At 37.1% G+C, this 17,532-nt stretch overlaps 1 protein-coding gene and 1 long non-coding RNA gene across 3 annotated transcripts in view; one reads left to right on the top strand and one right to left on the bottom strand.

The window, feature by feature from the left end:
• The window catches only part of LOC143710738 (uncharacterized), a 172,697-nt gene that overhangs the window by 3,523 nt on the left and 151,642 nt on the right, over window positions 1–17,532 (bottom strand). The window lies entirely within an intron of this gene.
• ap1g1 (adaptor related protein complex 1 subunit gamma 1) overlaps window positions 1–17,532 on the top strand; it is a 40,181-nt gene that overhangs the window by 9,686 nt on the left and 12,963 nt on the right. For both annotated transcript variants that reach the window (XM_077201850.1, XM_077201851.1), the window contains exons 2-13: window positions 6,078–6,281; window positions 6,379–6,503; window positions 7,353–7,494; window positions 7,603–7,699; window positions 8,442–8,518; window positions 9,511–9,606; window positions 10,204–10,284; window positions 10,373–10,471; window positions 12,913–12,968; window positions 13,196–13,309; window positions 13,395–13,535; window positions 15,452–15,506. In XM_077201850.1, coding sequence (XP_077057965.1) covers window positions 6,081–6,281; window positions 6,379–6,503; window positions 7,353–7,494; window positions 7,603–7,699; window positions 8,442–8,518; window positions 9,511–9,606; window positions 10,204–10,284; window positions 10,373–10,471; window positions 12,913–12,968; window positions 13,196–13,309; window positions 13,395–13,535; window positions 15,452–15,506 — 1,284 coding nt within the window. In that variant the 5' untranslated portion in view covers window positions 6,078–6,080. The remainder of the gene's footprint in view (window positions 1–6,077; window positions 6,282–6,378; window positions 6,504–7,352; window positions 7,495–7,602; window positions 7,700–8,441; window positions 8,519–9,510; window positions 9,607–10,203; window positions 10,285–10,372; window positions 10,472–12,912; window positions 12,969–13,195; window positions 13,310–13,394; window positions 13,536–15,451; window positions 15,507–17,532) is intronic.

Below are 17,532 nucleotides of genomic sequence, written 5' to 3'. Positions count from 1 at the left end.
TATACTTTCCCTTCATTTCATTTTAAAACATCACAAAAATGTTCAATAGACTTTTTTTTTTTATGCTCCAGCTGCCCAGGGCTGTCGCCAGAACAGGGGGGCTTTTTGTTTTCATAGGGGGGCACACTTTATATGATCTGAGAAACAGACATTCACCAAAACAACATCATCCTGTATTTATTATTACTGAAATACACTAAGATCTATATTAAAAACAACACCAAAACGCAAGATAGTCCATCCTACAATACACCAAAACCCATTTGGCTATATACTTTGTAAACACGAATCACAAAAGCTTTTCATTTCCTCCAACAACACAATAATAATAAAAACGATATACCAAATAGCAACTTTAATATGTACATATGTAGCATATTTAAAGTATAACAAAGACTTTGAGTATACTCACAATTAAAATAGTTGAAGGCGACGGATCTCTGCGTGATAGTCATTTATAAATGTAACCAAGATATAGCCGTTTATAAATGCACAACCTACACATCCCAGCATAAACGTATACATTATTTGTTAAAGCATCTACGTTCTCAAAGCACTGTTCATTTTAACAGATTGCGTACTGTACGTGGATTTGGCATGGCAGAGAACATGCAACGAACGCTCCCTTTTCACTAAAAAGCCCACTCGTCATTGTTCATCGCGATCTCACAAAGTTCTGTTAAAGTAAATGAAACTGACTTGTTTGTTTTAATGAGAGGATATTTGCAGGTGTGCAACTTGTGAGGTAACGCAGCGCTGTTTCACTTGGTCTACACTATCACACTAAACTGCATTTGAGTGTGTTGAAAGTTATATTGTTATTCCATGTTTTAGTTTGTTGGCTATGTGGGACTAGCTGTAAGCTAAATCAACATTAGAATAACATACAGATCATATTCTAACATTTCATCAAGTTGAACTATATAACATTGATTAGTTTTATGTATATTTGCTCACCTGTCTAATAAAGTACATGCAAGAGCTCTGTCAAGTCGAAGTTTGTCACGGATGCGGTGTGGAGCTCTCGGCATCTCGAAAACGCCACGCTTATATTGATCCTCGTTTTAGTTCTCCTTTTGTCCCAAAGTCTGCTTGCCATGGAAATAGCCAAAGAAACTGGCATGGTGTTAAAATACTAACCAACCAACCAATGATAATAGTAAGGGAAATAAAAATGATGGCAGGAATATTGATTTGTTGCATCATTTGTAGATATACATTTCTTTCTTTGAATTTCTCTTTTGAAAACCAGAAAAAAAATATCAGTGTTTTTAGCTTAACTGTGAACTTAAAGGGTTAGTTAAATGATGTCATTAATGACTCACCCTCATGTCGTTCCAAGCCCGTAAGACCTCCGTTCATCTTCTGAACACAGTTTAATATTTTTTTAGATTCAGTCCGAGAGCTTTTTGTCCCTCCATTGAAAATCTATGTGCGGTATACTGTCCTTGTCCAGAAAGGCAATAAAGACATCATCAAAGTAGTCCACGTGACCTCAGTGGGTTAGTTAGAATTTCTTGAAGCATCGAAAATACATTTTGTTCCAAAAATAACAAAAAAGATGACTTTATTGTATTGCATTGTATTCTCTTCCGGTTCTGTTGTCAATCCGCGTTCACGAGGCCAGTGACGCTGCTGACGTAAGACGCTGCTGACGTGTTATCTGGTGCGTCCGTGTATACGGGTTCAAATAAATATGTCTGGTTAAAAAAAAAAATGCAAGTCTTCCCCTGTGTCGAAATCCTTAGACATGTTTGCAAAGATTGTTTTATTTACAGCGTGCGTCTCCCTCAGACTGTAAACGAAGCTCGGGCGCACCAGATAACACATCAGCTCGTCTTACGTCAGCGGACTCATGAACGCGGATTGACAACAGAACCGGAAGAGAATACAATGCTGAATAAAGTCGTCGTTTTTGTTATTTTTGGAACAAAATGTATTTTCGATGCTTCAAAAAATTCTAACTAACCCACTGAGGTCACATGGACTACTTTGATGATGTCTTTATTGCCTTTCTGGACAAGGACAGTATACCGCACATAGATTTTCAATGGAGGGACAAAAAGCTCTCGGACTGAATCTAAAATATCTTAAAACTGTGTTCCGAAGATGAACGGAGGTCTTACGGGCTTGGAACGACATGAGGGTGAGTCATTAATGACATAATTTTCATTTTTGGGTGAACTAACCCTTTAAAATAAAGGCCACTGCATGTTTTATTCCTTTAAATAACACTTTGCTTTTAACACTTCATGCTTAATTGGACAATGACATTGTGTATTTTTCATTAAATGCACTTCTTTGCACTGTCCATCCTTTTACGAACGTAACTTCTGTTTTTCTGCAGGGAGATGCTGAGAATGTCATTGTTTAGCAAGTAATTACTGTAGTTCCTTTCTGGCTCGAGCAGCTTAATTAGGTGCTGCATGCTAACAGATTCAAGTGCGGGGTTTCTCTGTGATGGAGAGCCAAAAGCAGCTCTCATCTCTGCATGGAGGAAGGGAGGAATATTAACTGTGTGTGTGTGAGATGGATCTCCTGGTGTGATTAATGTGTATTATCAGAGCAGTAAACCAGTTGAAGTGCTCTTTCTTTCTGCTGCCACTGATTACTTTTGCAACTTACATTTAATTACAAGGTGACCTTACGCTATCCATACACTCCATCACTGTGTTGAGAGGAGCTGGTCGGTGTGTGAGGTGAAAGTACTGTAATGCCATGTCCATTCAACCTCAGTCTGCAGCATGAGTCATTTCCTGTTTGGTCTGTTTGTATGATCCACTTTCATACAACTGCTCTTTTTGCCACAAAGCTGTCACCGCAGATCCTACGACACCTTCCTACAACAATCCAGAGAGGTTTTCTGAAAAATGAGCCATCTCTTTCTATTAGCTGCCCAATTTCACTCCCTCCATGGCATGCTAATATCCCTCTAATTCTCAAAGCTGAAGATCAGTTTTCTCCTGTGTGTGGTAGGTGTAAATGTGACCCTTCGCAGGGAGATTGATTGACAGGCGATCTGACCAATCATAATCTGCCGAATCCTCCATTTTTGTCAAAGTCAGGAGAGTTAGTAGATTAACGTTGGTTGATTTAAACTTGAAAAACGGTGTGTACTGACGTCTTTTCACGGTTAAAAACAATATTCCTTCTGATGTTTATTTGATGCTATAAATTAACTATAAGGAAGAGATGATCGGTTCACGAGCAGCTTTAACTAAGCTTTAACTTTTTTACAGCAATCTGTCACGACACATTAAAGAGCCACAAATTGGTATTTTTTAAATTTCTTAAAATTACCACATGTGAAAGACTTTTTCATATCAAAGGTAACCTGGTCTGTCCTGTCTGTCGGCGCGTTGTCAGTGTCCTCTTTCCTCCGCAATGTATTTTTCACTGTGTGAGAAGAGAACATGATGTGTTTCATGAGAGCGGCATGGCTGGTCAGACATAGCAACAGTAACTAAAGGTAACTCTTTGCAATCGGTCAATTGCATAATATGCCCTTTCCTGTGAAGTTAAAGTTTCTTTCCATCACCCTTTCTTTTTTGTTCGCTCCAGATGTTTGTGTTAGAGCTGGATTACTGTTGAATGCTGTAGAAATAGGCTCCTGCATAAGCAGTCATGTAATCTTACCAGTTTTGTATGTACCTGCTTTTAATTTTTAATCAGCCAGCCCTCCAGTGGATTGAAACCTGATTCTGCTAAAGGAATGGAATTTCACATGTGATTCCACCTGCTTGTGTCTCATTGGCTTATGAAGCTGATTATGGCCATACTCTCTGCCTTTTCCAGACTGACTGTCCCCTTAGAATAGCTCACCTCATGTGCTAGTCAATTATGAAATGCTCTGCGTCTTTTGAGATTCTTAGAGCTCTGCAGAACGACTGATCAAGAGAGCGCTCTAGGGTGTTGTGCTGAATTCATCTTGCAGTGCAGGAGCGATTTCCCTATTTACATCATTATCATGGTAACGCTTCATTTAGACAACCGGTTTCTATGGTGGACTATTAAAAAAATCTATTAAAGCTAATTTACTTGTTAATATCAGGAGAAAAGCATGAGTTATAGCCTAAATAGCGGAAAAATCATATATTAAGCTTTTTTATTAAATGGGGATGAACTAAAGTACATATTTTGAAAAATCAACTAGTGGATTGCCTGAATGACCTAAGATTGGACTTAAGAACACCCTGTATAATTAGGTTGGTTTAGATTCATCTGGCCCCATCTGGATGCATTTCTTAGGGAGCTTTTATAAAAGACTAACTAAAAGGAATTAAACCAAATGCTGGGAACTCTAGATAAATTTTAAGTTGTGTTATTGTTACAACATTTTAAAAACAAAGCAGACAGACAACAGATGCAACACAATCGCCAAAAAAAAGTCGGCCTGAATTAGGGCTGCTCGATTATGGGAAAAATCATAATCACGATTATTTTGGTCAGTATTGAAATCACGATTATGTAACACGATTATTTCACATGACTTTGGGAACGTGTTGCATTTATTAAAAGACACCTTTCAACAATTCTTAAAAAAATCGAAATTTGAACATTTATTGTACTTTTTGAACTATTTGAACTATTAAACAGACCTGCAAACTCACAAGTGGTGAAAAAGGTGAGATGTTTACAAAGTAATTTGTTGTAGAGGGTCACCAGGGCGTTATTTACCTTTATAAAGGACAATTTATTAAACCTTACTAAATGTTTTATGTCAAATTCTTACATTTTATCAAATTCAGTTTTCATAAAAAGGGCTGTTATCAATCAAATTAATTTACACTGCAAAATTACAACTGTAAAATTATGAGATTAATTTTTAAACAAATAAAAAAATAAATCAATGACACCTTTAAACAATAAATCAATAGGTGGCGGCAAAAGTCTTAATAAATGAATCATTGAGTCATGCATTAAAACGATTCATTCAAAATAATGAATCATTCAGTAACAAAACCCAGCGCTTAGTGTTGCTTTTCTTTTGTAACTATTTTCATCGGTGTAATGGAACAAAACCAGTCAATATTGTCTAAAATGTATGTTACTACATATAAACTAGGCTACTTGTTTATTAAACTTTAAATTCAATGTAACATTCGCAATCGTGATATTATAGAACAGCCCTTAGTCGTGTTATGTTACTTAACTATATCATATTATTAATAAAAAAAACTCAACATTTCTACCTCCGTATGTTTCTGTGAGTTTTTGTGTGAGCTGTTAGGCTCATTTGTTTTGATTTCTCCACTAATGTCTCTCTCACAAATAGACAGGCAGCGCAGCTTCCAGAAAGTATCCATTACATCTCTGTTTACACTGACTGTATAATATCAAAGCCGTCTCGCGTTTCGATCGGTCGGGCAAGTAAAACTCTCCTTCACTTGAAACTTAAAAATCCCCTTTTCCCGGACAAGCAGACAAGCGTTAATGTCGCTTCCTGAGTTCATTCTTGATTTGTTTCGTGCTGTAAAGCGGAACAGATGATCAGGTCACGTGTGCTCGCTGCTGTTCGCTTGAACTGAGGCGCTACAGTGATCGAGTGGAAAGAGATTGCGACAGCTCGAGAGACGTCTATGGTCTCACTCCAGTCTATATTAAATTAGCCAATTGTTATTGTGAAGTTTATTGTGCTTGCAATTTATGACTGTATAGGCTGAGAGAGTTTATGGGTTCGGGAGGGGCGGATATGCGCGTGCGTGAGTCATTCAGAACACAAGACAAAATAGCAAAACAGAACATGGCAAAATAATCTTTTTTTACTCGATTGTACCATTTTGGAGATCGTTGGGAGCCAAAATCGAAATTGAAATCAAAATTCGATTAATGGCACAGCCCTAGCCTGAATGAGTAGAGATGTAGAAGTGGTGCTTTAAAGGGGATTTAAAGGCGTAACATTTTTTAGAGAGGGGTATATTTTGAAATTGTGTTGCTTGCCTACAAAATCTTTTGATCCTAAGATCTCATGTTGCACTGGCAAATGCAAAAATGGTATTAATCTTCATTTGTCTTTGTGGCACATATATAGGAGCTACTGTGACATTCCATTGGCTGACATTGTGCTTTCATTACAGAGGATGCCAGCTCCGATCAGACTGCGGGAGCTGATCCGGACAATCCGGACGGCCCGAACCCAGGCGGAGGAGCGAGAGATGATCCAGAAAGAGTGTGCTGCCATTAGGTCCTCCTTTAGAGAAGAGGACAACACATACCGCTGTAGAAATGTGGCTAAGCTGCTTTATATGCACATGTTGGGCTACCCAGCACACTTTGGCCAGGTGAGAAAACAGTGTTTCAGAAATTGCTGGGTCATCATTGGAATCTTTAACCAGACAGAGTTTTGCAGTGTTTGATGGGCAAAATCTCATTTTTCAGCTGGAGTGCCTGAAACTGATTGCATCACAGAAGTTCACAGACAAACGGATAGGATACCTGGGAGCCATGCTGCTCCTGGATGAGAGGCAGGACGTCCATCTCTTAATGACAAACTGCATCAAAAAGTGAGTGGGGCAGAGGATCTCATCTTGTCTCAACACTTCCATCAATCACAACTGGCTGTGTGATTGGTGGGAGTTTAATAAGACTGTTGTAGGTGGAGAGAGTAAAGTGCTGGATGATTGGAAGCTGCTTCCTGAGTTTGATGGCGTTTAAATGGCATCTTTTCCATTTAGTATCCCTCAAAAAAAGTTTTTATCCTAAGTTATTATCATTATCTCTTTCTTCAGAACTCAGATTTTACATTGAACATCAAGGGGCAGACTAGTAACGTGCTGCCAAAACTGAGGCTGAATAGGAATATGTACAATTTAGAAAAATGTCTAAAAATGTCTTGGATTTGGTAGTTTAATGCTCTCAGCAGCCAATAGTTAATATTGTAGTTGGCATGAACCATGTTTTATGCCTTTGGCGTTTATCCAGAGCGACTTGCTTTGCATTCCAGGTATACATTTTGATCAATATATGCAATGCCTGGGAATTAAACCCATGACCTTGGTATTGCTAACACCATGCTCTATTGTTTGAACTACAGAAAAGCTTTTTCTCATGTTGCCTATATAATCTCGTTTAAAAATGACTTTGGTTGCTTAGATGCTGTAATTTTTTTTACCAGATGAATTTCTACCAAAAAAAAAATTCACTGGATGCGTAGCATTTGACATCAATATATGGGAAGCGTTTTCCCTCCATTTTAAAATTTGAATAATTTTGCCGTCATAACTATGGACATATTGATTTATTTAGTTGTTAGTTTTTACCTCTTGCCTTCTTTGACTCATTTTTGAATTGCCCATCAGTTAATAATCACTGACTTAAATGATTGTATACATTTCCGTATGTTCTCTCTGCAGTGACTTGAACCACAGTACACAGTATGTGCAGGGACTGGCCTTGTGCACCCTGGGCTGCATGGGCTCATCTGAAATGTGCCGTGACTTAGCGGGAGAAGTGGAGAAACTCCTCAAAACGTCAAACTCCTATCTGAGGAAAAAGGTATTTCACACTCCTTCACAGCTGAACATGGACTTCATGTTCAGTTGGATGTCGAGCTCTGAATGTGTGAATGGTTTATGACATCGGTTTATGACTTTTTGCCCTCAGGCAGCACTGTGTGCAGTTCACGTCATCCGTAAAGTCCCAGAGCTGATGGAGATGTTCCTGCCAGCAACAAAAAACCTGCTCAGCGAGAAAAATCATGGTGAGAGCTCTGCTGCTTAAACTTTCCCATAGGTCTCATTTTATCATTATTTTATCGTATAATTTCTCATTTAGATCATTCCAACTAAGCAATACATTTTCATTACATATGCGTTAATATGTTTGATACATTAATGCATGTTGAATTCAAATTACCGTTTCCTTTCTTTAATTGCGATATTACAATTTAGTGAATATGGAGGGGTGAACTTTGATTTAAATGGATGCTGCCAATTTGTTAAATGAAAAAAAAAAGCCCTGACAAAAATTGCAATTTTTTACAATTAAAATGTTTGAAGCTTACTTTGTTTAAATTGGTTATCTTATCAATTTAGTTTTTAGTTTAGTATTTAGTTATTTACTTGGTCCTCAATATCATTTTCCATTACTTCCATTACAAACTCCACCATCGTCCTCAATGAACAAAATCAAACAAAATTACAGAAATCAGTAAAAAAAATTAAATATCACTCCTAAATTGACACCCTGGTGTAAAATTACTGTCAGTCCCCAGTTCAGAAATGGCAAATTTAAGCTTTTTATTGTTAAGAAACTAGTTAATTTGAATGTCTTTTGTTCATACATTCAGATTTAAATCAGTCTTTCACATTAAACAACCACAGCAGAATGTCAGTTTGTTGTTCATTTTCATCATGTAAAAGAACTGTTTTTGGGTTCCTTATGAGTTACATTATGAAATCTGTAGAAAAATAAATCAATGTATTGTTCTGTGTTTTCTGCAGGAGTTCTCCACACATCTGTTGTTCTGCTCACTGAAATGTGTGAGCGAAGTCCTGACATGCTCTCTCACTTCAGGAAGGTACATAGCAAGCGTTCATGCCTTGACCTTCACCAGTCACCTCTAAAACTGTTTATGCACCACATCAGCCACTCTGAGACAAACACTCTTATCTGTTGCTGATAGCGTTGACATGACGACTAAAATGAGACTGTAGTCCTTTGACTGAAATCTGGATGCTTGTCCTAGATTTAGCTGCAGGTGTGTTTATCTCACTGGGAGATGATGAATAAAGGTTCTTCTGCTGTATATCTGCTTCTACTCTTCCCACCCCCAGCCAGATCTACTGTGCCAGCACGCCCACCTCTCATGCTCATAACTGTAGCATAATGTTAAGCTCTTCTCTGAAATTGACTCTTTTTTCCAATTCCCCCCTAACATCTACTTCATATTTTTTCTGTCATTTGTCTGTTACAATTCCTGCATTGTATTAGAATGAAAAGGTAAGAGGACATTCTGGTTTCATAGCTGGTGCATGCTCTTAAAGAAAACAAAACAGACTCATCCTCATGGTCACTGTAGATGTAGTCCAATTTTTGGTTTTGATGTACTGTTTATTTTGCAATTGTCGTCATTTAAGTGTTTTCTTTTGTTTTTATGCAGGATTACGTTGACCTCATACATTTTCACTTGTCCTGCGTTTACCTTTAGATTAATGTTAATGGTTCTCTTTCATACGGTCACTATTGGGTTGTGGTTTTTCCAATATGTACATTATAGTGGGGGCATAAATAAAATGGAGACATTTCCAAAAATAATGAGGATTATAATAAACAGAAAAAGTGCCAAACAATTACAAAAAAACACTGACATGGTATCCATGTCTTAAACATCTTAATTAAATGTATAGTGAAACCAATCTATTGGAAGATGATCAACTCAGGGTGCCTACTTGTATTGACACTTACAGACCCTTTTATGTGCTGTCCTGTTTTGAATCTCAATGACCCCTCTGTGACCTTGCTGATAGTCCTCCCTTTTTTCTCCCACTGTTTATATATATTTTTTTTTAGCTGGTTCCACAACTTGTACGAATCCTGAAGAATCTGATCATGTCAGGCTACTCCCCTGAGCATGATGTGTCCGGCATCAGTGACCCTTTCCTGCAGGTAAAGACACATCATCTCCTGTCTATGTTGCTGTGTTTAAAAGTGCCGTAAGTGATATCAGCTATTCTGGAACTTCTGGCAGAATTACAATTTGAAACGCCCCCTAGTTCTAAAACCCCACCCTGCAAAGACAGTTTAGAAGAAAACTGCACACTCCCATGACAAACACTTTATTTGTGAAACAGAGAATGACGCTTGAACGATTCATTTCAACATGCTCTCAACTTCCTGCTTCCCTTATATCGACTGATCTATGAACATGCAGAATACTTGACGGAAAGAAAGTGCCTGTAACTTTTCTGATTAGCTGAACCATTTACAGAACCTATTCACAGAGACATGACACTTTCAGTGATATGTCATGTAATAGGAATATTTCCTGAGTGCCATTCCATAAAATCTCTTACAGCAACCTTTAATGTTGTCATCGATGTGAATTAGTCTGTAATGTTTCTCAAGTCCTTTGTTTGGTCAGATCCACAAAATTGATTTTTAGAGTGGTCCTTAAGTTTGCAATCCATTTTTTCCAATTGAGGTGATAGTTGTTCTTTATACACTAAAGCAATGGTTCACACTGTGTCTCTTGGCATTTTTAAGGTGCGTATATTGAGGCTACTGAGAATTCTGGGAAAGGGTGATGATGATTCTAGTGAAGCTATGAATGACATTCTTGCACAGGTAAGCAGTGTGTTTAGATCCACTTTATAACCACATACCTTTTCCTTTCTACCATCTAAAGATTTCCCATCAAATTATTTTTTAATAGGTTGCAACGAACACAGAGACGAGTAAAAATGTAGGCAATGCTATCCTCTACGAAACTGTTCTTACTATTATGGACATCAAATCAGAGAGTGGACTAAGGGTGAGTGTTGCGCAGAAATCTGAGTGGATTTTCAATTTCCTGATATTCAAAGGGTGTCTCAGGGCTCCAGACTAACATTTCAGAGTAGTAACATCGGTGCCATTAAGTTCTACAGACGGTGGCACCAGCTCCTGATTCGGTAGCTCCTGGGGGGTGGGGGGATTTTTAATCATAAATGTAAATTAAACATTAAAGGTGACCTATAATTCAAAATTGAATTTACCTTGGTATAGTCAAATAACAAGAGTTCAGTGCATGGACATGACATAGAGTGAATCTCAAACTGGACTGTTTTCGCGTTCTCATTTAATTCACGTTTATGAAAAACACCCCTGAAAAACGGTCGGTTCTCCACACAATACCGACTGTGACGCAATAGCCGGGATCATTAATATGTACGCCTCCAAATATTTGCATAATGCCAGCCCTCAATGCCAGGCGGAACTGCGCAGCCGAAGCATGGCAGTTGCTCAGTGTGGATGTACACATGAACACAGAAGTATTTTTTAGTTCCTTCATCTGAGCCTCTGAAGAAACAATGGGTTAATTTTATTTTCTCTGGAAATTTCCAAACATTTCACCGGCTGTTTCCTCAACTTGGGCCAATACAGAGCTGGCCTCAGATCGAGCTACCAAGCAACACTTTCTGATGTGTAATTGTTCAAGTTCAGACAGGTAATCTTTCTCTCAAAATCGTTCAATACTGTTTATGCATCAGTAAGTCAAGCCAGTGACTAAAATATCAGCTTCACATCGTTTCTTTTAGTAGGATGAAAATAATCGTATTTAAATTGTGAACAAATTATATACAGAAAGCGATCAAAGAACAATCTTTCCACACAGCGCGAGTTTATCTGGACACTTGCCAAACTCGTTATGAAATCAATGGCGCACGTTACTGCACAACGAAGCTCTTACTGTATTTACATCATCGTGTTTGCATTGGTGAAAGCATTAGAGAGTGCAGAAACTGTTTTGCAATGATAAGATCTTCATTCTCGCGATCAACACACTGTCATCTGCTCAATGCTCATCACGGCAACATTTTATGTGATGGGAATAGATCGAAATACTTTAAGAAGATCTCACGATTCGTTAATCTCGATAGCTGTTATAGTAAAAACGTATAATAGCAGTAGTAAAAGTATTCGGGAGAGAGTTTCGAATCTAATGCGTAGCTATTTCATATGCAAGCATGTCAGCCAATCACAGCAGTGGCCGCGGTTACACTGAATCCCACAGCAGACACGCCCCTTCAAACAGAGTGTTCAAATCAGAGGCTAAAAGCAGGCTAGGAAAAATGCCATTTATTTCTGAATTATGATTATTTTTTATCTAAAAAACATACTAACATTATAAGGGTAACCCAGGAAACATTATAAAATAATTAAAAAAAACATTCTAGGGCACCTTTAAATGACTCTTGTTTTGCAGTAACTAATAATACTGCATTTATTTCTTGGAAATGCATTTTTAACAGTAACGCAATGAGCTTGAGTTGAGATGCAAATAAAAGGAACTTTTATTAACAACAAATTTTTAGAGAGAAAGATAAAAATATTTGGGTTATCGCATTAAAAATAACTGGAAAAAGTGTGAAGCACTTGACAGTCCTTGAAAAATGCTTCAAAGAAAAGGTTGTACAACACTTATACAACACAATAAATACTGTAAAAACATTTGACTATTTCTGCCACAATACCATGTTTACAGTCAGTTACTACATTAAATCCATGGTGAATAATTGGTGATTTGTGGACTGAAAAGCCTTCTATAATTTGTTTGTTCATGGCACAATGTTTCTCCTGGTTTCCACGTCAACACTGTTTGATCAGATATGGTTTATAACAGAGAATTCTTTGCCGAATTCAAATGCTTCTCACTAAATCTTGCAGTGATGTCATTAATACTGAGGTGAATTCAAATGTAACAGTGTTGCTTGATCAAGATCGGCCCCAGCTAAGCAATTAATTATTGTTTCTCATAATTTGGCCTTGGTTGCATTATAGATTTTTCTTATTCTAAATGTGATGTGTTGGGGAATTTGGATATTTACATGTAACATTTCAATTATACTCTGCTGATTATAAATGAATGAAATGACTTGGAAAAAAGATTTGTCATTTTGCTGAACGAGACTCAAAGAGCCAGTAAAATGATCTGAACTTCCCATCAGTACTGCGCTGTCTAATATTGGTCCGAGCTGATAAACTGTCCCTGCTGCACATCTCGAAAGCGCGGTTTCGTTCCGCTTTTTGTTTCGTTTGATGTTTTTCATATGCAACAGAAATGGCAGCTCTTATCAGTTTGACAACGTAGTGGTTGCACCAGTGTGAACTCTTAACAAAATGTACTCGCACCAGCAAGAAAAAGGGTCACAAAATGCAGTCTGGAGCCCTGGTATCTGCAGAAAATTATTAAATTATTTTATTTTATTACAGGTTTTAGCAATTAACATTCTGGGACGTTTTCTTCTCAACAATGACAAAAACATCAGGTATGTTTTGTTTTGTCTGTGACTTTTGATCAAAGTGTTATATTCCAAAATTGCTGTTCCGTGATGAAGATATTGAGTGATCCATCGTCTGAGTGTTACATTGATGATCTCATTGTCTCTGAGTACAGCTTTATTGTGGACTGAAAAAAGCTAATTTCATGTGCTGTCCACACTAGACTAAATTGTCAAAATGATAGGGCTTTGACATTATTACTCTCCCTGATCAGATATGTGGCATTGACATCTCTACTGAAGACTGTGCAGACTGACCACAATGCTGTGCAGAGACATCGAAGCACTATTGTGGACTGCTTGAAAGACCTTGATGTGTCCATTAAAAGGTAAATTATGTGAAGGCTGTATGGATTTTATATCAGTTATGGCTTAAGAGGATGAGTCCTGCAGCTTACACTTGTCCTTCCACAGGCGTGCAATGGAGCTGAGCTTTGCCCTGGTCAACGGTAACAACATCCGGGGCATGATGAAAGAACTTCTGTATTTCCTGGACTCCTGTGACCCTGATTTCAAAGCAGACTGCGCATCAGGGATCTTTCTGGCTGCTGAGAAGTAAGACCGTTTATTGTGAAAACGTAAATCATGTTAAGCGCAAATCATTTGAGAGGAAGTGCCAGCATTTCCCATTTTGAAAGAATGGATTCGCAGCAGTCGTGTTTAGGGATGCAGCGATTACCGGATTTCACAATTAACCGCGCTTTAAAACGTCACGGTTAATTAATCGTAAAGACTATGCTACACCGAGTGTTCTGCACGGAACGGAACTTTTGCACCAAACGAAAACAAGGTTACACCAGCTTAATGCCGTGCTCGTCAACCACTATGGCAGGGGGACTAGCAGCGACGCTCTATTTCCACCGAAAAAACGCCTTAAGGGCCTGTTCACAGATCGCGTCTTTTGCGCGCTCAAGTTCGTTATTTCAAATGTAAGCGTGCGGCATGCGCGCTCATAAGGGAAGCGGCGCGCTCGTTTTTTCCAAGCGCGTGCGCGCCGCATCGAGATAAAAACATCTCTACTTTTCATAATGCCGCAAGCGCACCTTAGGTCAAGTGACAAGAACCAACACAGCAACGACAGACGCCTCCGGAGCGCAACCGCCCTAGCGCTTTGGAAAAAGGAGAACGTGCCGTGCAACTTTCAGCTTTCAGTGCAACGTAAAAAAACAACAACCAAAAAACAGCGGAATGTTTTGGTTACCCAAGTCTGTGGAAAACAGAATGTGACGTGCTCTCAAGAGTTTCAGTCAGTGAACATTTAACTTAATATCCTATTGCTTTCTCCTGTAAATGTTAGGCTTTGTAGTTTTAATATGCCCGGTGTAAAACACTAACATAAGATCAGGGCCGTGTAGACTTCTAGGACTACCAATTAACTGCATTTCAGTTATTAATAACACTACATGAGAGATGTTCTCAGTTTCTTTCTATAATTTTTACTTAAACTTCAAACAAACAAACCAAAATAATGAGATTATAATAGATGATTTTCTAAAGGCACATGTAAAATTTGGATTAATAATTTAAAGAAGAGTATTAAAATAAGTACAATAATATTGGAGTGGATAACATGTGGACTATATTTGTTTTCTTTTAACAGAAATACATAGTTAATATTTAGCTTACATTTAATTCAATAGAGCCAAATACTTTGTTTATTCTTATTTTCATTGGGATTTATTATCCCTTTATTTGTTTTTAAGTCAAATACCAACAAGATATTGTTTTCATGTTATCAAGTTTTCTACCTCAGGTTGAAAATAAATTTAGAACAAACTAAACACTTAATCATTTTGTGATCTATTTCAATCAAAGAGCCCTGCAGCCATTGACTTAATTTGTTATTTTAAAAGAAAAATGCTGGATGTTTACAAAGCACTTCTCTTTAATTCCAAAGGAAGAGATTGATTATCGTTTGTAGTTTTATAATTTTGTACTGTGTTGTGCCAAATAACACATGAAAATCTAGTGTTGAGTGTTCATGTGATATTATACATATAGTGTTGTGAAATTAATTGATGCATGATAATCGTTAAATCGTGATTATTTCTCAGACAATAATCGTACTTACAAAATCTTTAATCGTTCCATCCCTAGTCGTGTTGCAGGTCCTTGTAGCCCTTTTAAAACTGTGAAGACTGTTGTTAGAGGTTTTTAAATATTATAAAAGCTTAGTAATGTGGATCCGATCAAATTCAATAACCAAGTCCTTGAAAAGCAAAGAGGTTTTCTAGAGTTGTTCGGGTGACTTGTGGAGTGACTCATGACTGTGTGATGATAAAATGAGTGATCCATCGGCAGAAGTTGACTCTGTTGACACTTTTTTTATCTGACAGTACTAAAAAGAGTTTGGTTAAGAGTGTTTAAAGGGTTTTACTTAAGCTTTTTGCTTTAGTGACTTGATTTAATATTTTAGTCTGTGAGCTTTAGTCTACTGGATTGCAGAAATAACTAACACTTGTTTGTTGCAGGTATGCGCCCTCCAAAAGATGGCACATAGACACCATTATGAGGGTTTTGACAACGGTAAATAATCTCATTTTTTAACCTTATATTCTGCTTGAATTACTCTTATTATTAAACTAGATCACGCATGAATATTTCAGTTTACCACTTGATGTAAATTTAAAGTTGTGATGTAATGGAAATATCGATTGGGACTTTTTTCCTTTATTGTGATTCGAGGTCGACCGATAGTGGATTTTACCGATATTTAGGTTTGACCGTACATACCAATAACCGATTATTCGACCGATATTTTTTATACTGGATTAAAAACCAACCTCACACTCCCAAGAAAAACTGTGTTAAATTAAATAAGTATACTCTACAGAAAATAATTTAAACATTAAAATATTATAGGTCAAATATATGTATCTTTAGCTGTAACCTAGAAACCTATTTAAATTTAATAGGTAACAAGTCCCATTTGTTAACAAGGATGTATTAGCTAGCTTTCATGAACTATATGCATTATGCAATATACAATATATGTTTTTACTGCATGTATTAATATTTGAGCAATACAATTGTACCTTGGTCATTCATGTTCGTTCATAGTACATTATTTAAGGTAATAACAGATAAAACAAAAATTAAAACTCAATTTAAAATGTATTAGTAAATGTTGAAATTAACAAACGAATAATACTTCTACAAGATTTATTAACCTTAGTCAATGCTAAAAATGGAATCTTATTGTAAAGTGTTACGATTTTTTATAAATCCAAAGAGTCATGCTTAAAGATGGCCATATTTAAATATCTGCAAAGGCCAGAGCATTAAAATTACATAAATGTAGACCTATTTTTATTTTATTTGCTTCCATTTTTAGAACACTTGATTATCTTATCAAAATATGTATTTTGCTTAGGAAAAAAGAACTGAAATCGAATATATATATATATATATATATATATTTATTTATATTTATTTATATTTATTTATATTTATTTATTCATCAGATTTGACCCAAATGTTTTATGTCGCAATTGTTACCATCTATTTCCATTAGTTTATATCCTGTGTGTGTGTGTATATGAATATATAAAAACATTTGGGTCAGGTTTGCGTGTGTTTTTGTCACATTAGCCACTACTAATGTTAGTCCTCTCAGCCTCAACAGCAAACATACTGCTGTTCTTTCTCTGCTAATGCAGCGTCTAGTCAACAAATTAATTACTTTATAATGATATGGCAATATTTACTTTAATGTTCTGTATTCATACCATTTCACTGTCTGTGTTTTAAATGCACATCTGAAGTGTCAGCGGTCTCCGTGCTGCGTGCAGCCTCCCGTGTTAATGTAAACAACTCTCGGCGGCTCTCGCTCTGTTTAATGCCAGCAGTCTCTTCTCAGCGCTCCGATACGGTGTAATGACAGCGCACTCTTCTCAGCCACTCCAGCAACGGACGCAACCCGGAACAACTATCGGTGTGGATTTTTGCCGATGAACCGGTCGACCTCTAATTGTGATATACATCCGAGCGAAATAGATTATTAAAAAAAGACAAACTGCAGAATGGGGGCTTGGTTCTATGCATCGTTTGTTGATTGCATTTTGATATATGGGTAAGGTTGGTGTTTAAGAAGACTAAATGATTGGAGAAGTCTTGCATACATAGGCCTGTCACGATAACAGATTATGCTGGACGATAATTGTCCCAAGAAATTATTGCGATAAACGATAATATTGATAATAAACGATAATATTGTCGTTCTGAAACCATTTTCATCTAAAATAATGATAATGGCATAATAATGCAGGTACACCTTTTCAAAGATCAATAAACTTTTATTTCTAAAGACTATTTAAATGAACAAAACAACCAAAAACAATAGAAGCAATGGACTCTCAGTCTCTGTTAACAAAAAATGCACTTACCAATGTGTGACTTCCGTTCACACTGAGAATCAAATGCATCATGTACTGTGTGAGCATGCGTCTCATATGAGTATGTGCACTAGTTTGTGTGTGTGTGTCTGTGCGCGCGTCTCAAATGAGTGTGCGCGGAGAGTTTGTGTGTGTGTGCTCCGTCTCATTGAGTTTGT

Source organism: Siphateles boraxobius, unplaced genomic scaffold, assembly GCF_051911475.1.
Source record: "Siphateles boraxobius isolate OS27281-9 unplaced genomic scaffold, OSU_SipBor_1 48, whole genome shotgun sequence".
Classification (NCBI taxonomy): Eukaryota; Metazoa; Chordata; class Actinopteri; order Cypriniformes; family Leuciscidae; genus Siphateles; species Siphateles boraxobius.
The sequence above is the reverse complement of the archived record's forward strand: the minus strand, read 5'-3'. Positions and strand labels throughout refer to the sequence as shown.